At 55.6% G+C, this 23,562-nt stretch overlaps 2 protein-coding genes across 2 annotated transcripts in view; one reads left to right on the forward strand and one right to left on the reverse strand.

The window, feature by feature from the left end:
- The window catches only part of ZSWIM5 (zinc finger SWIM-type containing 5), a 103,800-nt gene extending 85,028 nt beyond the window's left edge, over positions 1 to 18,772 (forward strand). The window contains exons 5-14 of the mRNA XM_069788875.1: positions 1,113 to 1,292; positions 6,091 to 6,267; positions 8,600 to 8,746; positions 9,709 to 9,846; positions 10,366 to 10,626; positions 11,044 to 11,179; positions 12,916 to 13,073; positions 15,322 to 15,485; positions 15,792 to 15,873; positions 16,293 to 18,772. Of these exons, the coding sequence (XP_069644976.1) occupies positions 1,113 to 1,292; positions 6,091 to 6,267; positions 8,600 to 8,746; positions 9,709 to 9,846; positions 10,366 to 10,626; positions 11,044 to 11,179; positions 12,916 to 13,073; positions 15,322 to 15,485; positions 15,792 to 15,873; positions 16,293 to 17,155 (2,306 nt within the window). The 3' untranslated portion in view covers positions 17,156 to 18,772. The remainder of the gene's footprint in view (positions 1 to 1,112; positions 1,293 to 6,090; positions 6,268 to 8,599; positions 8,747 to 9,708; positions 9,847 to 10,365; positions 10,627 to 11,043; positions 11,180 to 12,915; positions 13,074 to 15,321; positions 15,486 to 15,791; positions 15,874 to 16,292) is intronic.
- A 1,073-nt stretch (positions 18,773 to 19,845) lies between these two features.
- UROD (uroporphyrinogen decarboxylase) lies at positions 19,846 to 23,497 on the reverse strand. Its single transcript, XM_069788877.1, is given in 11 exon segments — positions 19,846 to 20,123; positions 20,308 to 20,374; positions 20,640 to 20,740; positions 20,884 to 21,021; positions 21,153 to 21,314; positions 21,569 to 21,766; positions 21,864 to 21,926; positions 22,127 to 22,206; positions 22,290 to 22,402; positions 23,303 to 23,364; positions 23,366 to 23,497. Coding segments are annotated over 11 exon segments (1,281 nt in total). The 3' UTR covers positions 19,846 to 19,958.
- Between the last annotated feature and the right edge of the window lie 65 nt (positions 23,498 to 23,562).

The following is a 23,562-nucleotide window of genomic DNA, read 5'->3' on the forward strand; positions in this document are numbered from 1 at the left end:
GGGTGTTTCTGTGAGAGGCTGAGCTGTCCCGTTTGCATAGCAGGATCCAACACGGGCAGAGAGAGGAGCAGCACAGGCTGTTCAGCCTGGGGGAATCCCCAAGGACACTGCAGCTGTGTCAGTATGCAGCCATCTCACCCCATGGGGCAGGCACAAGGAAGGGGACATGCTGTATCGTGTCAGCCTTGCAGGGAAATTTGGGCAGAATGCAATTAGCTAAAGGAGAATTCACCATTTTGCACTTATCTGGGTTGCTGCAGCCCTTTTCAGAGCAGTGGGTGACCCAGGAGAATCAGCAAGGCTCAGCTAGCAGCACCAGTGTCAGCCCTGTCTTATGAAAGTATGAGTTGGATCTTAATGACGACAGATGTCCTTGGGCCTGGGTTTGCCTCTCACACAGCAGACAGCATCATCAGGTCTGTGAGGTCCCATGGTTGACCCAGAGGGTGTCAGCATGGGCATCCTACTGATGGGCACCTCTGCTTGCGAGACCCGGAGGGTTTACCCCTTGGAGGGCTCTTGCCTGTGAGACATCAAGCCAAGCTCCAGGTTTCTCTGCTGGTTCCTCTGCAGGCTGGGGGCTACTGGGGATTAAAAAAGAAAAAGAAAAAAAAAAAGGGGGAAGAAAATACACCAAATCTCCTTTTTAAATAGTTGAATGCAAATGGCTTGAAGAACAATGGCAGATGAAATAGCATTCGAAGCGGGCTTTAAAGCACTTGGAACGTGGGTAGGATCAAAATCAGGTTAGTCTTTAGAGATACAGACGCTGCAGCTTGCCAGGGTGTTTTTAAGCATGCTTTGATGTGTAGTTCAAACACTAGATTTGTCCTGGCAGACAGAAGCACTCACAAATTCATACACAACCGCTCTCTCCTTCCCTCCTCCCCACTGTCCCCATCTCATGAGATTATAATTTAGCTTCATTACAGAGGAGTTTTACTTTTATTTAAAAGCTGTCTAAATCCCCCTCCTGGGTCCGTGCATTATGCTGAATTGAGTTTATGAACGCTGATGAAACCTTGCAGGCTCCAACGACGAGTGTAGCAGCAGAAGAGCTTTGCCCTGCGGGTATGGTGGTGGCACCTCCTTGATTTCTTGGCTTTGTTTAGGGGCACTGTGGGTGTGTGTGGTTTTAAACCCGCACTGCAAGCTGGAAGAGAAATCCTGCTGGCTCCGGCAGCTGCGCAAGTGGGGCGAGATGGACGTCTGTCCCCTGGAAGATGGCAATTACGGTAATGAGCTTCCCAACATCACCAATGCGCTTACACAGAGCTCCAGTCACAGCCAAGGTGAGTCCGGGCAAGGAGTGGAAATCCAGCCGCTGGCCACAGGGGTTGGGTCCGGGTCAAAACTCACCCCAAAGTTGAGAGATCTCAATTCACCTGCTGGTGATGTCTCTGGGAGTCACAGGAATACAAAACATTTCTCTTTGCAGCCTCTGATTTTAGATACACTTGGAAACGTTTGGCTCTTTGCTACATCTTGGGTGAAGTGACCTGTATTTTGAACATCAAATTAGAGGCCATTTTAAAGCAATTTGACCTTGGGGAAGTTTGGACCCCTATGGTCTGTGCAAGTTTGGGTATGGAGTTTTACAGAAAACCAGCGCTGCTTGAATCAGAGCAGAGCTGAGCTCAGAAGCTCTGGCTGTAATGTGAGAGTGAGGAGTTGGAGATGATGCAGAGCTCCTTTCCCAGCCCTTGAGCCTTGCTTACGGGCTTTGATTCAGGTGGTAGATAAGTCATTAGCCAGGAATGTTAAATGCAGTTCAAGTGCAGAGCACAAATGGAGCAATATAGTTATGGCATTGTTCCTTCGTGCTAAAATATTTTCTCAACCCCTGACAAAGCATTTGATCCCTTTAAATTTAAGCACTTTTCCCCTTTCTTTTTGCCTGAAGTATAGAATCATAGAATCATTTAGGTTGGAAAAGACCTTCAAGATCATCGAGTCCAACCATCAACCCTGCCAACTAAACCATGTCCTGAAGTACCCCATCTACTCGCTTTTTGAATACCTCCAGGGATGGTGACTCAACCACTTCCCTGGGCAGCCTATTCCAATGTCTGACAAACCTCTCAGTAAAAAAATTTTTCCTAATGTCTAACCTAAATCTCCCTTGCCTCAACTTGATGCCATTTCCTCTTGTTCTATCTCCAGCCACCTGGCAGAAGAGACCAGCACCCACCTCACTACAACCCCCCTTCACGTAGTTGTAGAGAGCGATAAGGTCTCCCCTCAGCCTCCTTTTCTCCCGACTAAACAGCCCCAGTTCCCTCACCTTTTCCTCATAAGACTTGTGCTCCAGGCCCCTCACCAGCTTGGTTGCCCTTCTCTGGACACGCTCCAGCACCTCAGTGTCTTTCCTGTAGCGAGGGGCCCAAAACTGAACACAGGACTCGAGGTGCGGCCTCACCAGTGCCCAGTACAGGGGAACAATCACCTCCCTGCTCCTGCTGGCCACACTATTTCTGATACAGGCCAGGATGCCGTTGGCCGCCTTGGCCACTGGGGCACACCGGCTGTCAACCAGCACCCCCAGGTCTTTCTCTGCCCGGCAGCTTTCCAGCCACTCTTCCCCAAGCCTGTAGCACTGCATGGGGTTGCTGTGACCCAAGTGCAGGACCCGGCACTTGGCCTTGTTGAACCTCATACAATTGGTCTCAGCCCATCGATCCAGCCTGTCCAGATCCCTCTGTAGAGCCTTCTTGCCCTCGAGCAGATCGACCCTGCCTCCCAACTTGGTGTCATCTGCAAATTGCTGAGGGTGCACTCAATCGCCTCATCCAAATCATTGATAAAGACATTAAACAGAACAGGGCCCAACACCGAGCCCTGGGGAACACCACTTGTGACCCACCACCAAGTGGATTTCACCCCATTCACCACAACCCTCTGGGCTCATCCAGCCAGCCAGTTTTTCACCCAGCGAAGAGTACACTTGTCCAAGCCATGAGACACCAGCTTCTCAAGGAGTATGCCATGAGAGACAGTGTCAAAGGTCTTGCTGAAGTCAACATAGACAACACCCACAGCCTTTCCCTCATCCACTAGGCGGGTCACCTGGTCATAGAAGGAGATCAGGTTGGTCAAGCAGGACCTGCCTTTTGTAAACCCATGCTGGCTGGGCCTCATCCCCTATTTGTCCTGGACTTGCCACATGAGTGCTCTCAAGATGAACTGTTCCATAATCTTCCCCGGTACCGAGGTCAGGCTGACAGGCCTGTAGTTCCCCGGATCCTCCCTCCGACCCTTCTTGTAAATGGGAGTCACATTGGCAAGCCTCCAGTCCTCTGGGACCTCCCCCGTTGACCAGGATCACTGACAGATGATAGAGAGTGGCTTGGCAAGGGCCTCTGCCAGTTCCCTAAGTACTCTTGGATGGATCCCATCAGGTCCCATAGATTTGTGAGTGTCCAGATGGCGTAGTAGGTCACTAACTGTTTTCTCGTGGATAGGGAGGTATGTTCTGTTCTTCATCCTTACCTTCCAGCTCAAGGGGTGGAGTACCCTGAGGATAACTGGTCTCCCTATTAAAGACTGAGGCAAAGAAGGCATTAAGTACCTCGGCCTTTTCCTCATCTCTGGTTGCTATGTTCCTTTCCGTATCCATTAAAGGATAGATATTCTCCTTGGGATTCTTTTTACTGTTAACATATTTGTAAAAACATTTTTTTGTTGTCCCTTACAATAGTGGCCAGATTTAGTTCTAGCTGAGCTTTTGCCTTTCTAATTTTCTCTCTGTATGATCTAACAAGATCCCTGTACTTCTCCCAAGTTGCCCGCCCTTTCCTCCAGAGATGATAAACTCTCCTTTTTTTCTTGACTCCTAGCAAAAGCTCCCTGTTCAGCCAGGCCGGTCGTTTTCCTCAGTGGCTTGACTTGCAGCACGTGGGAATAGCCTGGTCCTGAGCCATTAAGATGTCCTTCTTAAAGAATGTCCATCCCTCCTGCACCCCTTTGCCCTTCAGGACCGTCTACCAAGGGACTCTCTCAACCAGTGCCTTGAAGAGGCCAAAGTTTGCTCTCTGGAAGTCCATAGTGGTGGTTTTGCTGACCACCTTCCTTGAATCACCAAGAATTTAAAATTCTATCATTTCATGGTCGCTAAGCCCAAGACGGCCTCCGACCATCACACCTCCCACCAGTCCTTCCCTGTTCGTAAACAACAGATCTAGCAAGGCTCCTCCCCTGGTTGGCTCACCCACCAGCTGTGTCAGGAAATGATCTTCCACACACTCCAGGAACCTCCTCGATTGTTTACACACTGCTGTGTTGTATTTCTAGCAGATGTCTGGAAAGTTAAAGTCCCCCACAAGGACAAGGGCACACGATTCTGAGACTACTGCCAGCCGCTTGTAGAACGATTCATTCAAGTAGATGGTAGTTGAAAGTTCCTGCTCTTACCATGCCTCTATCTGCTATGCTGGAATTGCTCTTTGGTGTATTACATGTGGCCGAAGTGGGAAGAGGAGAGGGGGACGGCAGCCATGCCATGAAGGAAACTTCACTCCTCTGGGTGGGATTAGTCCCTCAGCAGCGGTTCAGGAGCGTGGCTGTCCTGCCAACCCACCCCAGCCATGGCAGGACTGCAGGCCTCGGCCACTCGCCGCACCTCCCCGGGCGCATCCTCGGGGAGCAGCTGAATTTAAACCTGGCCTTGCTCCATGTCCTGCACCAGCCCCGGCAGTCCGCTCTGGTGTTCCCAGCTCCGCTGAGGATTCGCTCTGGCATTCAGGGCAGGTTGCCGGGGCTGAGCAGGTCACTTTTTTTAGACATGCAGGGAGTTTCCGAAGCGCATGCCGGGGATGTCCCCTTGTCCCCGCGCTCCTGCCTCTGTAAGCAGGGGACTGAAAGCAGCACGGATCTTGGACGTGTCCTGGGGTTAATGTTTGTGCATGTGCAAATACTGCTGCAGATTGTTGCCAGCCTCTTTTATTACTGAAGGGAGAACAGCTGATTCCTGAAATCCTTCCTAGTAAAGTGAGCAGGCTTGGTTCTGTACGTATGAACACCTGTTTAATTTCTCTCCACCTCAGGGTGCCTACAGCATTCAGGCTAATTGCTTGTTGCCATCGTTTCCGGAGCATGTTTATCTAGCCTCCCTGGATCAGCTTTGAGCAGTGCCTTTTGTTTTCCCCCCTTGAATGCATTTAACTTGGCCAGTCTTGCGGGTTGCAGGACCTAACATTCAGTGTTGCATCCCCTTTGGGGCTTCCCGTTTTGCAGCCTGCCAGCTGCGTTTGGCCCTCATGATCTGGTGTGATAGCAGAATTGCTCCAGACAAGCTTTTTCCTCCCGAAAAACCACTTGTCTGATCTGTCTGGATGGAGTGAAATGCTTGTCCAGCATTCTATAGCTTCAGAAATGTCAGTGAAGTTACAGAGTAGGTCTGAAGAGGAGCACAAACAGCTGCTGCAGAGCAGCAGTGGGGTTGCAGATGATGCCATCTCCTCCCTTCCAGCCCTCTCCCACAGCCCACAGAGGTTGCTGGAAGGCGATGGTTCCCGCCATCGCCCAGAGGTGGATGAGACATGCTCATGCGGTTCCCTTTGCAGCTTCAGGTGCTGCTGATCTAAGCAGCTGTGGCTCAGTGAAGCTGGGGCTTTGCGTTGGAGCGGAAGAGGAGAGCTCGTAGTGCTTGCAGTACTAATGCTGAGGAAGCCCAGCCCTGACCCCTGGCAGCTGCCTGCACGCTGGGCAACACAGAGGTGGGAATGCACTGCCACATTTCAAGGCATCAGCCTTGTATGTGACGGTGGATTATCATCAGAAAGCTAATAGTAGGGCTGCCTCTTTTCTCATCTCTCTGGTCAGGGCAGCTGTTCTAGCTAGTTACTTAGCAATGCTGTCTAAGGAGACAGCAGTCTCCATCGGAGATGGGATGGGCAGCAAAGGTATCTAAAAGCAATCTGCTGCAGCACAGGAGCCAGAGCCCCTGTGCTCAGCTCGGAAATGACTGGGGTGGGACCAGGTGGGGCTTTGCTGTCATTGTAAAGACATTGCTCTGCCTGGGGAGGTCATGTCTGGGGGCAGGAATGGGCTGCCCCTGCCCCACCAAGGCACTGACGATTTTTCTCTTTGCAGACTCACTGGCCAGGCCCAGACGAACTGTGTTCACCCGGGCGATCGAGGGCTGTGATCTCCACTGGCAGGACAGCCACCTGCAGCGTATCATTAGCAGTGACTTCTACGTGTCTCACTCCTACCAGCGGGAGGGCGAGAGCCTCCTCTTCAACTCCCAGGGGCAGCCACTGTGGCTAGGTGAGCATCCAAACCAGCAGCCCCTTGCATGGCCTGGGTGAGTAGGGTTGCTAGTGGAGAAGAGCCACCCAAAGCATCAAAGAAGCTTTGCTGCCCTGGGTCCCTGCAAACTTCTGCATCCTAGACTGAAAGTGCCTCCCTGGCCCTTAGCCTGAGGATTAGGGCAAGCAGAAGAACTTAATGCCCTCCCACACCCTAGCCACAGTTCTTATAGCAAGGCTCCCAACCTTACAGTCTGGGTTCCCCTTGGACGGCTTGAATCAGGCTTTTTGTGTCCTCTTTCGTCCTGCCAGTGTTTGGCTGTCCCCAGTGCAGGCTCTCACTGTTCCCAGTACAGCGGGACTGGACACTTAAAAGTCCCTTGAAAGTTGTCTGGGAAGCACAGCTGTATCCTCTGGATTTTTTCTTTCCTGCTCTTACCCTCTCTTTAGGCTTCCCTGAAAGGCAATTAGCAGACAGTACAATTAAGCCTTGTATGAGCTTAAGGCATACTGGACCAGTCAAGCCCAGTACCCTCCGGTGTTGTAGACCTTTAGTCCACGTACCTCAACCCATACACCTTCTCTGCTGCAAAATCATGACCCTGGGCAGATCTGCAGACCCTTGACAACTATGTGTCTGGGATGAGAAAGAGTGAGATGAAGGGCTTGGGGGGTACCTGGTGTGGCTGTCAGCCCTCAGACTGACCCCAAAATGGGAGACGCAAGCCTCCCACATCTCCAGGTGGGTGGATGCCTCATCCCTCCAGCCCAAGAGGTGAATGTATGGACATGGAACAGGTCAAAACCCACCACTGCACTGTTATCCGTTCCAGGAGCCAGGGTCTGCCATCACCCAGCCAAATGGGAAGAGAATATTTAAAATCACCCAGAGATGTGGTTTCTGGAGCAGCAGGCACAAGTTGCTATTAAGGCTAGGGGACAAGTTAAAAAGGGTCCATGTGAAGGCTGCTGGTACACCTCTGCTAGCTTAGCTGGAGCAGGAGAGGACATTTCTGCTCTGGGAAGCTGCAGGCAGCAGATTTCCTACCTGTACAGCCATAGGCAGCGGTGCTGGGTTAATGCTTCCATGGACTCCATCTGGCAGGGACATGGTGGCCACAGCTCCCCTGTCCCTAGCATAATCTGGGTTCTGGAGCCCTTTGGCCCAGCTGGTTGGTGCATGTTATTTTTCTGATGTATTTGTTGTGATTTTTGGATTTTGCGCTTTCACTTTCTTGGCACCCCTTTAGGGACTCATTGCTGGGAGAGGAGTGCAATTTGTCAGCAACTTCCAGTGATGAATTCAGGGAGAAGCGGAATACTTCATCCATTTAGCAAACGAATAGAGGGAGCAACAAGAAGCTTTTTTACAGATGTGTTTGTTCTGAACTTCCTCATATATTCCTTGCAGGGTGACCTTTGGGACGTAGAAACCCCATTTGTGGAGGCGGTTGTCTGCATTTCCAAAGCTTTCTGAGCTCTTCCAAGAATAGATATTATCCCTTTACCATAATTTTAGATTTTCTGTGTTTGCCTTTCCACACACACCCCCCCCCACGTTGGTGGGACATTTTGCAAGAAAATGGGATTTTCGCTGCTTGTTATGCAGCATGTCATGTCATCTGCTCCTGCTAATTTCTCGCTCAGTCATAATCCTCTCCACAGTTGCTTGTGATTTCAGGTGAGCAATGAGCAGCAGGAGCAGATGAATTCCTAAGCAACTGCAAGTCTTGGGGGGGAGTTTCATGCAACTGTTCCTAATAATAAAACACAAGGTAGGAGAGCTGCAGAAGAGATAGGCTGTCTGCAGAGCTCACTCCACGGAGGTATTAAGGCAGTGGTTCAGAACATCACCCCAAATCTGCCAGGGCCCCAGCGCAGTGCTGGATGCACAGCCTCACCCCATGTATCATCACCTGTGCCATGAGAGCAGGGAGAGGTGTTGGATGAGACGCCAAGAACTGTTTGGATGCACAGCAATGAGAGAAATCACCATAAGCCATGCAGATTTTAGAGAAACGAGCGGCAGGGTTGTAACAGCCTGTGTTTGGAGCCATCGTATTGCAGCAATGGCGTGTTGGAAATGCTTCCATTAGATAAGGTTTGTGGAGGTGGGGATTTGGATATTGATGTGGCTGCTGTGGGTTGAACATGGTAGGAATCCCATTAGTATTGCTAGGAGCAGGGAGAAAGGGATGAATTCAAGACCGAGCAAGCAGGAGTTTAGCTGGGGTGTGGGGAAGGGAAAATGCCCTGAAGCTGTCAGGTTCTCTACCCCCATCAGTACCATCCCGTGAATTTCTGTGCTCCTCTGGCTCAGCCATGCCCCCGTGCTTCTCCTTGCCTTGCAGAACATGTCCCGACAGCCTGCGCTCGAGTGGATGCCCTGCGCTCCCACGGCTATCCCAGAGAAGCTCTCCGACTAACTGTTGCCATAATCAACACCCTGCGATTGCAGCAGCAAAGGCAGCTGGAAATATATAAGCATCAGAAGAAAGGTATGAGTAAAGCTATGGGAGAAGCGTCTGTGAGGTCTAGCTGGGGTGTCCCAGCTGGTTGAGAAAGTCTTCTCCATCTCAGAGAGTAGTGCTGCCCCATCCAGAGCAGCAGAGGTTGACAGTGGGCAGCGCTGTATCAGAGAAACTGATGCATCTGATTGCTTGAGCCAAACTGCGTTGGTACCCACCTGCTAAGGACAGAGAGGTGCCCACATGCTGTCTTGGGACTACTGGAGTAGGGGTGTTCTTGTTCCCACTGTTGCCGTGTCTGGTTGCCTGCAACGATTGCACAGGCGATGGTGGGTGATGCCTGCATTAAAGAGGAGCTGCTTGTCTGCAGAGCTGCAGTAACTGGCTGTCCGTGCTACCTCCACATTGCATTCACTGAGTAAATTGTACTAGGACACAAAACCAGTGTTTCTCCTTTTGCAATTGCAGTTGGCAGAAAGCTGGGGTCAGTTGCTGCGGTGCTGCTGGTGGTTGCTGCCTCCTGGGCCTTGCTAGCTCAGCCAGCTTGAGATTGTCAAAAGATGGAGCTTTTAAGACTCACTGGGAGTCTTTGTCATCTCCAGAGAGATTTCTGCTTGTGTTTCCAAAACATTCAGGCTACCATTGCAAATGAGTCCATAAGCTGCAGGTCTTCTTTATAGACTCCATCTTGGGACTCTGCAGCCTCTTGTGTCCTCCTGCAACAGAGAACAAACCACTGCATCTTATGTGGCCTTGGGGACACCTTTTTTTGTTGGGTGCCTGCTCCCTCTGATGTCTGTGGCAGCCTGCAGGGTGGCTGCTCTGAGCTGTTCCTTGCCCTCGCGAGCTACCATGCCCAAGCTGGCCCTGGAGGTCCCCATGTCCCAGCCCTGTGGGATAAGAAAAGGCCTTTGGTCTCTGAGACCTCTCTGGATGCAGAATGTGTCTTTGAATTCCTCATTTGTAATGTCTTTCTGTTCCCTTTTTTGCAGAGCTGCTGCAGCGAGGAGCAACAACCATCACCAACTTGGAGGGCTGGGTAGGCCACCCTCTGAACCCCATCGGCTGCCTCTTTCTCACCCTGACTGAAGCTTGTAGATTAGAAGAGGAAAATTGCCTTGAAATTTCAGGTATCGAGCGCTCCTCCTGGCTCCCTTCCCAGGGGCTGCGGCTGAACCAAGCCTGGCAGGCAGACCCTGGGTGCAGGTCTGGGACTGGGGACTCCTGGGCTCCAAATCTCCCTCCTCTCTGCCTTTGCAGGAGCAGCCAGGGCAGAGCTGCAGTGCAGAGAGGGAGAGTTAGTGCCCTGAGTTTTCCCAGCCTTCAGGGTTTGCAGCCAGAGCAGAGCAGGAGAGCGGCTTAGCAGAGCTGGGCCAAGGCATGCTGTTCCACGGGAAGGCTCTGGTGTCAGCTGTGCACACTCTTGCACAGGTCTCAGGTCTCCTGCTTCTCCTAGTGAGAGCAGGAAAGGAGGGTGAAGCCCACATCTCCCATAGGAAGCTTTTATCTATCATCTCTGGGTGACTGGAGGCAGACAGCAAGGGAAGTGTGGGTCTTGCTTCTGAAGTTGAGAGTTTTTTCTTTCTGCTGTGGTTCTGCCACCTTGAAAGGCTCTTTTAACCTCACTGCATCTCTCTCCCTCCTTCCAGATGCTGGGGACTCCAAACCCCCAGTGTATCAACATGTGCCCATCGCGACCGGCAGCCAAGACAGCGGCGAGTCCTACCTGTCCCTAGCCTTAGAGGTGGCCCTGATGGGGATGGGTCAGCAGAGAGTGATGCCTGAAGGTCTCTATGCCCAGGACAAGGTGTGCCGCAATGAGGAGCAGATCATCGCCCGGCTGCAGGACCTGGAGCTGGACCCGGTGCTGGTGCAGACCCTGCGAAAGCAGTGCATCTTGCTGCTGGAAGGTGGGGGCTTGGTCCATCTAGCTGGCTTCTGTGTCTTTGCTGAGTGTTGGTAATGTCTCTGGGGTGCCCTTTCCAAGTATACGCCTGGCTGACCCCATCCTTGCTTCTTCCTCTGTGGGTGTTGTGCTGAGTCTGTAGGATGACTGCTCTGTCCCATCATCTGCCAAAGCAAGGGTTTGTTGACATCCTTGGAGTGAGACTGCCTCAGAGGCATTATGGAGAAGGGTGCTCAGTTTCTGAGAGTTTTTGACCTGAACGGGTTTTTAGAAAAGGAAAGAGCAGCCCTTTGCCCTACATCCAACTTGAGTAACGCACCAGGGAGCTGCTGAGCAGATCCTCAAAGCTTTGGGGTGGTGCAAACCCCGGCCACAGATCCTGCTGTAGTAATTATGGCTGACAGGCTCTGCTTCTGCCTAGGTGGTCCCTTCAGCGGCTTGGGAGAAGTCATCCACCGTGAGAGCGTCCCCATGCACACCTTTGCCAAATACCTGTTCTCTGCCCTGCTGCCCCACGATGCAGACCTGGCATACAAGCTGGCTTTGCGGGCCATGAGGTTGGTGCATGTTTTATTCTGTCTCTTCCCCCTGTTTTGCCTCTCCCCTGTGCTCCACCAGGAAGCCAGGACGCTTTGCAACCCTAGAGCAGGGGTGAGAGCGGAGGCAGGCTTGGAGCTTGCCATCCCTGGGATCTTGTGCAGCGTGTAGGGCCACCCAGGCACAGCAGCAGTGCAAAGAGACTCTTGCACTCCTTTTGGGTGATTCCTGGTTTACAGGCCCCATCTGTAGGGATTTGCATGGGTTTGACAATGTCTGCTGGTCTAGCCCTCCGCCCAGCCCCTCGCCCCAGGCTGGACCGCCACCTGCCTGTCCTGGTGACAGGCGTTCTCTGCCGGAGCAGGTCCCAGGCAGGCATGGTGCTGTCATCTGCCTTCTGTCTGCCAGGCCTTGGGCACCCTGCAGCCCTCTCTGCCTGCAGGAAGGGCTGTTATCCTGGCACAGATGGGCAGATGATTTGCCACAGGCTCCAGGATGTCGCAGAGTTGGGTGCAGAGCACAGTCACACTCTGTTCTCCATTAAAGCCCAGCTCTGGACTGGGGGCAGGGCTGATGCCAAGAGCTGACCCATCTCCCTCCTTGGTGCGTAACACACCTCAGACATCAGCCCATATACTGCAGTTTTTTTGGCAGGGGCTGGATGGGTCTTGAAAAGGCTGGAATTTCCCAACTGAGTCAATGCTTGAAGAGCTGTCAACCCCAGAGCATCCCATTGCCCTCTCCGTCTGACACCATCTTCCTTGCAGCATTCCCTTGATGAAATGGGCCATCTTTCTCCAGTGCCGAGGGAAATTTTGAAATCGCCCTGTCCTGTGAAGAGCTGCTCAGAAGGACAGCCAGACCTAAAAGAGCAGCCAAGGGCCTCTGCAGTGCATTCCGAGCAGGAATGGGACTGAGTGCCCTGGGGGTGCATGTTGCTCCCTCACCATCTGTTACTGCCCATCCCCTGCTCCCAGGTGGGAGCCCCTGTGTCGGGGTGTCTCTGACCTAGGCTGGGAAGGTTGGGCTTCTGCTTCCCTGTGGGTACCCCAAGCCTGCAAGTGAGGAAAGCAGAGACAGTTGGATGGTCTCCATCTCCAGGGGCACAATTTCCCGCCTGCACACCTCAGCTGGCTGTCAAGTTGGTGCTGGTATCACTGACTCAGGGGTTTAAGAGCCAACATGGTTTTGTCAGCATGACTGGCAACGTGAGGCTCCTGCTCCCCTTCCTTAGGCTTCCTTCTCCGCCAAGTTTTCCAGGCTTTTAGGTATCCCCACAAAAGCAGGTACCCCAAATTGGCTGCGGGGGGCCCTGGGGAAATACGGTGCTGCTTCTGATCATAACCAGGCATTTTAAGAAGAACCAGATGATAAAACCAGGAGTTCTGCCGGGTGCTCTGACATGAAAGGAGCAGGGAGGGAGGGGGAATTTTGTCTCTTTTTTTTTTTTTTTTTTTTTTTTTTTTTTTTTTTTTTTCTTTCTGAGGCTTGTGCTTTTCCTTACAAGTTTATAAATCACTTCACGGATCATTCTCCTCCTTTCAAGTAGGTCTGAGATTGATCCCCGTGCCCATGTGTTGAGCACGCAGCCTCGGGAGCCCCCACACGTGCATGGCAGCAGGAGGCTTTCAAAGGTGGTGCTGTGGGCAGCTGCCTGCAGGCAGCCCCTGCCTCGCTTCGCCAGCGTCTCGGGGAGAGGGGGTGAAGCCGGGGCTGGGCTGGGGTCTGATGTTTCCTCCTCCCATTTGCCCTTCAGGTTGCCCGTCCTGGAGACCACAGCACCGTCCGGTGATGTGACTCACCCCCACCACCTCGTCTCGGTGGTCCCCAGCAGATACCCACGCTGGTTCACCCTGGGGCACCTGGAGTCGCAGCAGTGCGAGCTGGCCTCCACCATGCTCACGGCAGCCAAAGGTTGGTGGGGGGGACCAAGGGTGATGGGACAATGCTGCACAAGACCATTGAAGGGATTGTCCTGGAGAAAAGAGGGGGCTCCTGCTTCTGCTCCCTCGAGCACTAGCAGAGACCAGCTAGGTGCCCTACTGGCAGCCTGCCATGGACAGGGCACGGTGAGCTGGCCTCGGAGCAGCCCACCAGAGTCCGGGATCTTCGGGGCTCTTGTCCCAAAGCGCCTCAAGGCTCGTGGTCCAGCAGGAGGTGCAGGCAACCCTGCAGGGATGCCAACCACAGTCCTGTGGATCCTGGCTAGGGCCCCTGGGTGATGCTGGACCATACCTGCCCTGCAGCATGATCAGCCGCCAGGACAGCTAGCCCTGCCAGACGTGTCATGGGTTCATGCCATGGTTTAGTTTGAAGCTGCTTATCCTTTTACCTCTGCTTTGTCTCTGCCTGCCCTGTGGTAATGATCTTGCACAGGCTGTAGAGGAGAAGACCTCCCTGTGCACCAAACCACATGTGGCTTTCAGCAGGGCTGGAGACGGGGATGGCTGGGACAGGGTCCCAGCCATGGGGGGCTCATAAAACACCTCCTTGCTGGTCTCTCAGGCCTCCTCAGTTCCTACCGAGGCACAATGATGAAGGCAAGCACGGCCCTTTCATTAAACATCACTCTGTCCAGAAACCAACCCCACTGGGACAGTGAGTGCCTTGTGCCCTGTGATGGCTGGTGAGCTGAGCCGTTAGTGCTGCCCGCTGCTGTCCCGCATGGTCTGCAACAGCCTCCAGTCCCCAGTGCTGCCAGCCTGATGGGGAAGGCGCCACTTCCCTGGTGAGGTGCAACGTAAAGGAGCCATCAGAAAGCTCTAGCCTTGCTGCCTCGGCAGCCTCTGCTCTCCTTCCAGCCCTCCTCTTGGCTACTTTTCCGGGGCTAATGGTGTCCTGCCCCTGCCTAGCAGTGCCCTGATGGAGAGCTGGTACCTTAGTTTCTTCTTGTTAGGTAGCTTATCAGTTTCTTCTCCCTTCCAGCCCTTAACAGGAATGAGGTTTTTATGCCAGGGGTTTAGGGCTGTTGGATTACATATGTTTTTCCCACTGTCCCTTTCCCTGGGTGTTCCCTGCCGCAGCATGTCCTGATGCGATCCTGCGTCCTCGCAGCCTCTCTCGCCCACGCCCCTGTGAGCCATTTTAGGGAGGCTTGGATTTTGGTGGCGGTGCAAGCGGCTGCTGTGGGTGGCAGGCGATATCTTTAGCTATTAGTCATCCGAGATGTCTCTCTGGGCCCAGGTGCAGTGCTAGGTTTTTCATACTGCTGTGCGTTACTTGGTTTTCTTTGCATGAGGTTCATCTGCTCAGTTTATGACTATGGGAGTAGAAATGGGAACCTGGAACAAAGCAGAGGGACCTGATGTGGCACGTTGGCATCTCTGGCCTACACTCACGCCAAAGGTCCCTCTCCTCACCCTGTGTCCCACAGGGGCTGACAGAGGCATTTCCCAAGCCAGATCAGATGTAGGATCATGATACTAATATGCCTTGGTGGGTCTCTCTTCCAATATCCTGCCCCATCTCCTAATGCCATCACGTATCCTTCTAGCATCCTTGGCCTCCTGTGGCAGGAGACCCACAGCATCACTGGGTTTTGTGCCAGGAACCCCCTTCCTTAGGGGTGTCTCGGCCGTGAGAGCTGTGTGCCTGATCTGGGACATCGGGGACCAAGCTGCAGTGAGTCTGGGTGACCCTGGCCCAGCCTTTGCTAGCCTTGCAGAGGGATGGGACTTGCTGGGCAAGACAGTATGTGTGCAGCAAACAGCTTTTCTTCTTCTTTTTAATGTTCCTAAATGAAGACTGACCTTTCTGCAGCCACTCAGCACTGGGCATCTCCCCAAACCCCTCCTTTGTTGGGAAGAGTCTGCTTTACAGCTGCCAAACTTGAGCCCAGGATAGAACATCCAGGTGCCTGGAGATGTCTGCTAATGTTCCAGGACGTGTCTGGGATTGCTCAGGGTTGTTTGTCCTCTCCATGAGAGGATGATATTGAGTGAAGATGGGTGCTGTAGGATGTGTCAACCCCTGGGGAGGACACCCCATTTTGCTGTTGGACTGCAGGGCCTGATCCAGCCTCCCTGTGCATCCCTCCATGTGCATGTCTAGAGGGGCTGACCATGTTGAAGTGGCTGTTCACCACCCGGTGCAGGCAGGAGATGGGGCTTGAGGGCAAGGTGGGGGGAAGCTGAGCCATCTGACCATTCTTGCCTGCACCCAGGGGACATGCTGCGCCTACGCACGGTGCTGGAGGCCATCCAGAAGAACATCCACTCCTCCTCCTTGATTTTCAAGCTGGCCCAGGATGCGTTCAAGATCGCCACGCCAGCTGACAGCAACTCGGACACGACACTGCTCAATGTGGCGCTGGAGCTGGGGCTCCAGGTATGGGATGGCACTGGGGGTGCCAGTGGCCCTTCTGCCCCATGTGCTGCAGCAGCAGCACTGGTGATGGTCTTCCACCAAGCAGGTGGTCTCCTGGGGAAGGAGTAAACTCATCCCTGCGTGGCCCTGAGCAGGGGAGCTCAGCCCTGGGAGGTCTCTGTGCCCGCTGCGGTTTGGGTGGAGGTGAGGCAGCGCTGGGGAGCCGGTAGCCAGCTGGGCCAGAGGGATTTTTAGGAAGCACCACTGTGTTGGGTGGTCTCGTTGGAGCCCTGTGGGGCAGCCGGTCACCCTGAGTTTGCCTCACAGGTGATGCGCATGACCCTGTCCACCCTCAACTGGCGGCGGCGGGAGATGGTGAGGTGGCTGGTGACGTGTGCTACCGAAGTGGGTGAGTGGCTCGCCACACCGGGGGGGTCTGGCCCGCATGCGGTAGGAGTGGGGTGGGCACGGAAATCTTAGGGTCATTCATAGCCCTGGGCAATTGAGCTCTCCTGGGTCTCCCACTTCTATCTGGGTAACTGGATGCACCTCAGAGCACTGGCTGGCAAGGCTGGGGTCACAGCGGTGGTTGGGTTTGGGACTGGGACATGTCCCCTGTACCTGGGCCAGGCCAGCAGTGTTTGCTGTGCCCTGCAGCATGGCAGCGTGCCTGTCCCCCTCTGCCCTGTCCCTAGTGGGGCAGAGGCAGCAGCTCAGCACTGCTGTGGGCTGGCTTTGCACTGGCTCCAGGCACCTGGGGATTCGGAGCAGCCCCGTGATCCGAGCCAGGCTCCAGGGCTGTGCCATGACCCTGGTGTTTTCTTGCAGGGGTGAGGGCCCTGGTGAGCATCCTGCAGAGCTGGTACTCACTGTTCACTCCCACGGAAGCCACCAGCATTGTGGCGGCCACGGTGATGTCCCACAACACCATCCTGCGCCTGAGCCTGGACTACCCGCAGCGGGAGGAGCTGGCCAGCTGCGCCCGCACCCTGGCCCTGCAGTGCGCCATGAAGGACCCACAGAACTGCGCCCTGTCCGCCCTGACCCTCTGCGAGAAGGACCACATTGCCTTCGAGACCGCCTACCAGATCGTCATCGACGCTGCTTCCACCGGCATGACCTACACCCAGCTCTTCACCATTGCCCGCTACATGGAGCACCGGGGCTACCCGCTCCGGGCCTTCAAACTGGCCTCGTTGGCCATGACGCATCTCAACCTGGCCTACAACCAGGACACGCACCCGGCCATCAACGACGTGCTCTGGGCCTGCGCCTTGAGCCACTCTCTGGGCAAAAACGAGCTGGCGGCCATCATCCCACTGGTGGTGAAGAGCGTGCACTGTGCCACGGTGCTCTCGGACATCCTTCGCCGCTGCACCATGACGGCCCCAGGGCTGGCCGGCATCCCCGGCCGCAGGAACTCGGGGAAGCTGATGTCCACCGACAAAGCCCCCCTGCGACAGCTGCTGGACGCGACGATAAGCGCCTACATCAACACCACCCACTCCCGGCTCACCCACATCAGCCCACGGCACTACGGGGAGTTCATCGAGTTCCTCAGCAAGGCCAGGGAGACCTTCCTCCTGGCCCAGGATGGGCACATACAGTTCGCCCAGTTCATTGACAATCTCAAACAAATCTACAAAGGCAAGAAAAAACTGATGCTGCTGGTGCGGGAACGGTTTGGGTGAGCCCTGGCCCCCGCCATGCTCACTGGCAGGGTCTGGCCGCAGCACGGGGACTCGGGAGAGAAGAAGGAAGGAAAGTGGAGATCACCTTCCCCCCATCGGCAGAGGCTGCTCTGTTCTGGTCTTCTGTTTCTTTTTTTTTGTTTTCTTTCTTTCTTTTTTTTTTTTTGTTTGTTTTTTTTTTAATTTTTTTTTCTTTCTTGGATTTAACCATTTCACACGCTGAGAGGATCCAGAGATTCCTTGGGCACAAACCAAAAGGCAACCATGGGGAAAAAGGATGGTTCGCTCAGCCCCCTGCCCTCCCTTGCCAATACCAAAAGCTAACCTGGAAATCTAATACCTCTTTCCTGAAGGAAGCGGTCGCTGGAGGGATCTGAAGGTTGCAAAGTGCAAAAATCTTTAAAATTATGTGGGGAATTTAAAAAAAAAAAAAAAGAAGAAGAAAGAGCGAGCAAAGAAACGTGCGACACTAGAACCTCATGCGTCACCAAAAGCAATGGCTTCGCAGAGAGCTTCTCCCGCCCGCCCGAGACATGCAAACTCCTCTATTTGTGAAGATACTTCAATAAAAACAAGTTAAAGTAACTGTTCTCAGGGATTGCTTACTAAAAGTAACACAAAAAAAAAAGCATTTATGATACTGTAAATACTATAGTATATGTGTCAATTATTAAATTGTAAAGTTATAATTATTTATAATTCTGTCTTTTATTTGGGGGATACTTGAAATTGTGGGCTGGGGCGATTATTTTTATTATTGCTATTATTATTATTATTATTATTATAACTATTATTTAAAAAAAACACACAAAACAAAACCACATACAAAAAGAGGAGGAGGCACGCGAACATTTCTCAGGTTCCCACGGCATCGTCGGCAGCGAGAAGGGTGTGGGGGGAGGCAAACGTCCGCTCGACTCGCAGCCCTGGGACGGACAGACGGATGGAAGGAGGAGTGGCAGCTCAGCGCTTGAGGACAGCAAAGGAAGGGACTTGGGGCGACGCTCGCTCGGACACACGTGGATGCTGGTGATGGAGGACACGAGCCCATCGCCTCGTACGCAGCCATCTCCCAGCAGGCGCAGGGGTGCGAGGCGCCTGGGCGGGTGTGCGGGCACCAGGGCTGCCCGGCTTCTGGGGAGGGAGGGGGGGCAGGTGCAGCCGTGCCGCCTCCCTGCACCGTTCTGCTTCCCGGCTCTGTGGTGTGGCCAACGCTCAGCCCTTCCCGGCTTCGCCCCGCGGTAGGGGCAGACTCTCCAGCCCTGGGCCAGCAGCTCTTCGGTTTTTGGTTCATTTCTTTGCCAGCGGGTCGGGAGGGCTGGGGGGGGCCAGGGCCGGTGGCTGGACGGTGACTTGTAGTTAGAGAACGTGGGCTAGTTATCTGCTGTCTGGTTTGACTTTTCATTTTTTGGCAAGTGACTTGTGTCCGCGCTCCGGCCAGGAAACCAATTGTACTCGGTCTGTTGCCACCGAAATAGTGGTCTTCAACCAGTCTGTTTCTCTCTTTTTTTTCCTTCCCTTTTTTTTTGGTTGTTTTGTTTTTTTTTTTTTTGCGTGTGTGTATGTGTGTGTGCGACCTCTTCATCTGATGTTTAATAATAAAAGGGATGAACGTTACTACCTGTATCTCTACTGCCTTTCTCTGAAGTTGGAGGGGTCACCACGCTTGCTGGGCAGCCTGGTGTGGCGGGCAACGCAAGCAGAGCAGAGCCCCAGGGAGGAGGTGGCATCGCAGCCCCCTATGGTCCCAGCTCCTGTGCCCCGAGGGGGACGGAGCAGTGGCAAGGCACCCTGGCTGCTTCAGAGTGCAATTCCCTGCCACGCTCAGTGTCAGCAGGTTGGTGGCACTGCCCTGTCTGTGCTGGCTAGAGCAGTGTTAGCACCCATGTCTTGATCCATCCTACAGCCAGCCTGGACCACAGTGAGTGTGCTGCAGTGTGGGATGGCACAGACTCATAACCCAGGGTCCCCAGGTGCTGCCAGAATCCTGGGCTGCTTTCTGCGGGGTTTGCTGAGCCCAGGCAGACTTGGCCCGGAGGATCAGAGGAGGTGGGGAAGTGTGTGTGTGGAAAAGATCTCCAGGACCAGTGGGATGGTCCCAAAGAGGCTCTGGGAGCTGGTGGACGGTGATGGCGGTGCTAGGGCCCTGGTGTCTCTGTCACCAACCCAACCAGTGTGGCAGGGTGCTAGTGTCTGGAGGGCTCCTGCCACATGGCCAGCTGTTCCCAGGTGAGTCCTGCTAGGTTTCCCACCCACTCAGGGATGCCCTGGGTTGATGTCGTGATGCCTATTCCCACATGAGCATGACTGTGGCATGGTTCACACTGAGCCTGTGGCAGTAGTGGGCTGTGAGCCCCCAGCTCCCAGGCTGTGACCCTGCCAGCCTTAGGCAGCCCATCTCCCCTAGCAGGCCTGAGCACATCTGTAGTGCCAGCAGATGCTTACTGTGCTCCAGGCTCACATCCTCTCTTGCAAGCCCTTGGCACAACACCGTGCAGCCTGGCAGGGAGAAGCATACCCCCACACACTTTGCTGGCATCCCCCGTTTCTCCATCATTCTGACCTGCAGGATGGGACTCAGGGGGTCCCCGTGACCTCACATGCCCCACTGCCAGGCTGCCATCAGTGCCCATCTCCTCCAGGGCCATGCAGTTCCCCATGTCCCCCCCCAGCTAGAGCCACACGGCTGCTGTGGAGAAGGTGCTGGTTTAATGCTGCAGCCCAGCCTGGAGCAAGCCCTGTGACAACATGCTACTTGGGGTGACTGTGCCCAAAGCAAAGTCCTGTCCCCAAGCCCCCAGGCTCAGCTGTGTTTGTTAATGTGGCGGGAATGAGCATGCACAGCCTCCACGAAGGCACCCACATGCTCGGGGTTCATGTCAGGGTAGAGGCCGTGGCCCAGGTTGGCGATGTAGCGTTGGGTCCCGAAACCCTCCAGCATCTTCTTCACCAGCTCGCCAATCTTCTCCTGTAGGCATGGTGGGAAACCATGTGTCAGCCCTATCCAGCCCAGGGTACTCCACCCCCACCAGTCCCCAGCCAGCCTGGGGGACTGCTAGGACATAAGCCAGCACTGCAGGTGGGGAAACTGAGGCAGGTGGCCTTTAACAGACTGGAACTAGCCCCCATTGCTGACAATGGCCACGGCTCACCTTGGGTGCGTAGAGAGCGCAGGGATCCAGGTTCCCTTGCAGGGTGACATCTTTCCCTGTCTGTGCACTGCAGCAGTGAGGAAGCAGGTGAGTTGTTGCATGTGGTGCAGAGGCTGGGGGTAGCCACGTTGCTGCAGCCCCTGCTGCAGGGTACACAAGACCCCTCACTGCAGCTCCTGGTTGCTGTGAGCTCCACATAGCCTGGGGGCCCAACTATCCCCACCTCTGGAGCAGAAATCTCCAGGCCTGGGATGGCTCAGGGCAGAGGAAGAGGTCAGTGTACCCAGCCCAGGGTACTGCCCAGGCACCTGAGCATTCTGCCAGACTCTTACCGAGCTTCCTGGGGCCGGATGGTCCAGTCAAGACCAACCACCTCGTAACCGGCACGGGCCAGGTCGCGCAGCGCGTAGTGCGCGTCCTTCGCAAAGATGATCTGGGGAGGGAGGAGATGGGCAGTAACTCTGCTATCGTCAGGCCCCTCTCCACCAGCTAGAGTGGGGGAGGCAGGTACCAGGGGTTGCACCCCTCTCCAGCAGCCCCCAGATGCCAGGGCCAATCCAGGCAGCCTTGACTCACCATGGGCACCAGGGGCAGCGCCTCCTCCTTCAGCTTGCTCTTGACAGCCTGGGAGATGTCTCGGATGTAAGGCAGCGCGAAGTCCTGAAACTGCTCCGGGCCCAGGTGCCCCGCATGGGACTCAAACAGCTGGAGCGCCTGCCAGGGACACAGGGCTGGAGAGCCATACCTCAGTCCCTCCTCCTCCTCCCAGAAGCTGGACCCTCTCTGCTCCCTGTCCCCAGTCCCTGCCTTCCTGCCTGGCCCTGTCCCCATGCCCCAGGACACACCTGCGCGCCAGCAGCCACTTGCCCCACCAGGTAGTCAGTGACGACATCGGCCAGCAGCCGCAACAGTCTGTGGCTTGCCTCGGGGTGACGGTAGAGCCAGCTCTTGGCCTTGGCCATTGTAGTGGAGCCGCCACCTTCAATCATGTAGGACATGAGTGTCCACTGTGGGAAGGAGAGGAATGGAGTGAGGACGGTGATGGAGACAGAAGACAACGCTAGGGGCCGGTCACAGTGCTGAAGGTAGGACCTGTGAGCACCCCAGAGTGTGGGGCACAGCTGCTCCTGCATTTAATGTCCCCCACCTATGCAGCCCTATAGCACCCACAGCTCTGGGGGTGTCATGGCCAGCGTCACCCCAGAAGAGAGAGCAGAGAAGCCCAGCTGGGAGGCCCACATGGAGAAGCCACATCACTTACAGGTGCCCCGGAAAAGCCGATGAGGGGCACCCTGCCCTCCAGGCTATGTCGTGTCAGCGTGATGGCCTGGAAGACGTAACCCAGCTCTGCGGTCACATCCACCTTCTGTCGCAGTTTCAGCAGATCCTCCACCTCCTTCAGGGGCTCTGTGAAAGTGGGTCCTTTACCCGGGACCATGACAACCTCCATGCCCAGTGCCTGGGGATGGGGGAGAATGGGAGAAGCAGGAATGGGGTGGCCCTGAACCCAGCCCTGTTCCCAGCTGCTGCTCCCTCCCACCAGCCATAGATCTCACCTGGGGCACCACCAAGATGTCGGAGAAGATGATGGCAGCATCCAGGGGAAATCGTCTGAGCGGCTGCGAAGGGGAAGAGGCAGCATCAGTGAGGGGCTTGGGACTCCCTCCCCATGCAGGACCCGGACAAGCACATGGGGCAGTGGGGTCCCCAAGGGCTCCACAATTTACTGGGGCCACCCCGAGTGGCCAGACCCAAGGTTTCTCGCCGTCCCCATCTGGGTGGGGAGAAGCAGGACACAGACCTGCTGAGGGATGCTCACCTGCAGTGTCAGCTCACAGCAGAGTTTGGGGCTCCGGCAAGTGGCAAAGAAATCCTGCGCCGCCCGGGTCTCCCGGAACTCTGCAAGGGACCGGCATGCGCGTTACGGGGTGCACACTGGGCCCCCCTTGCCCTGTTCCCCCCGCACACCTCTGCCTGCTCACCGGGCAGGTAGCGCCCTGCCTGCCGCATGCACCACACCGGGGTGTGCTCCGTCTCCTCCCCACGCGCCGCTCGCAGAAACGTGTCATTCTTCAGCTTGGGGAAGCCCTTGGGGCTGCGGATGAAAGAGCAGATACGGTTTGTCACCCATGAGGGCTCCAGGTGCCCCGCCGGATCCCCGCAGCTGGGGGCAGGGGGTGTCAGGGCCAGCGGCTTGTCCCCACTCCCCAGCCAGTGACCGCAGGAAGGGGCTTGCGCCCAGCAGTGACAAACGTGACGAATGCTCCCCATCATGGTCCAGGACCTCTTCCTGCTCAGCATCGTGGGGCCCTCCCCAGGGAGAGGCGATGCCCGGCCCAGGGCCCCGCGAGATTAAGTTATCGGGGCCAGCAGTTACTCCCGCCTGGAGAGACTTGGGGCCAGCGGGGTGTGGGGGCAGGCAGTCCTGCCACCGGTGTCCCCGGCCCCTATCTGTGCCGTGCAGCCCCCAGAGGCCCAGGCGCCCGCCAAGGTGGCAACCACAAGTCCCAACGTCCCCCCCGCAGCGTCACCGCCGAGGGGCTGCTGGAGCCTGGCCTGCCCCAGGGACGGGGACCCCGGGGAACCATGGGGAACGGCCAGCACCGTCCTGCTGTGATGGGCGGGGGTCACGGGGACAAAGTCCCCAAAAACTCCAGTGTGGGACCAGTGACTTCACTGCCACACCAGTGGCCCTGCTGATCCATCCCATTGCAGGGTCCGTATTCCCAGTGCCTCACCAGTGCAGGGTCAGCCCCCCCCAGCGCCTCACCACTGACTCCAGTGCAGGACCCTGGTACCAGCACCATATCCCCAGGGCCACACCAGTGCCTCACCAGTGATGTCCCCAGGGCCACAGCAGTGACCCCAGTACAGGATCCCAGCGCCAGAGTACTGTCTCCAGGGCCGCACCAGTGACCCCAGTACGGGACCCTAGTGCCAGATCGCCGTTCCCAGGGCCACACCACTGTCCCCCGTGCAGGCCCCAGTTACTCACAGGAGCCGCTCGCCGCCCTCCATCCTGCTGCGCCGCTCCCCAGCCCCTCCGTTGCCTCCTGACACGGCCCGCTCCGCTCCGGCCCGCCCCCGGCCCGCCCCGCCGGCGCCGCCATCTTGCCGTAGCCCCGCCTCTCCGTACGCCGCCATCTTGCCCCGCTCCTCGCTCCCCGGTACTCGGTACGGGCGCCGCCATCTTGCCCTACGTCCGCCCCATCGGGCGCCGCCATCTTGCCTTGTCGGCGGGCGGGGTTTGCCGTA

The sequence above is a fragment of the Haliaeetus albicilla genome, chromosome 8 (assembly GCF_947461875.1).
Source record: "Haliaeetus albicilla chromosome 8, bHalAlb1.1, whole genome shotgun sequence".
Classification (NCBI taxonomy): domain Eukaryota; kingdom Metazoa; phylum Chordata; class Aves; order Accipitriformes; family Accipitridae; genus Haliaeetus; species Haliaeetus albicilla.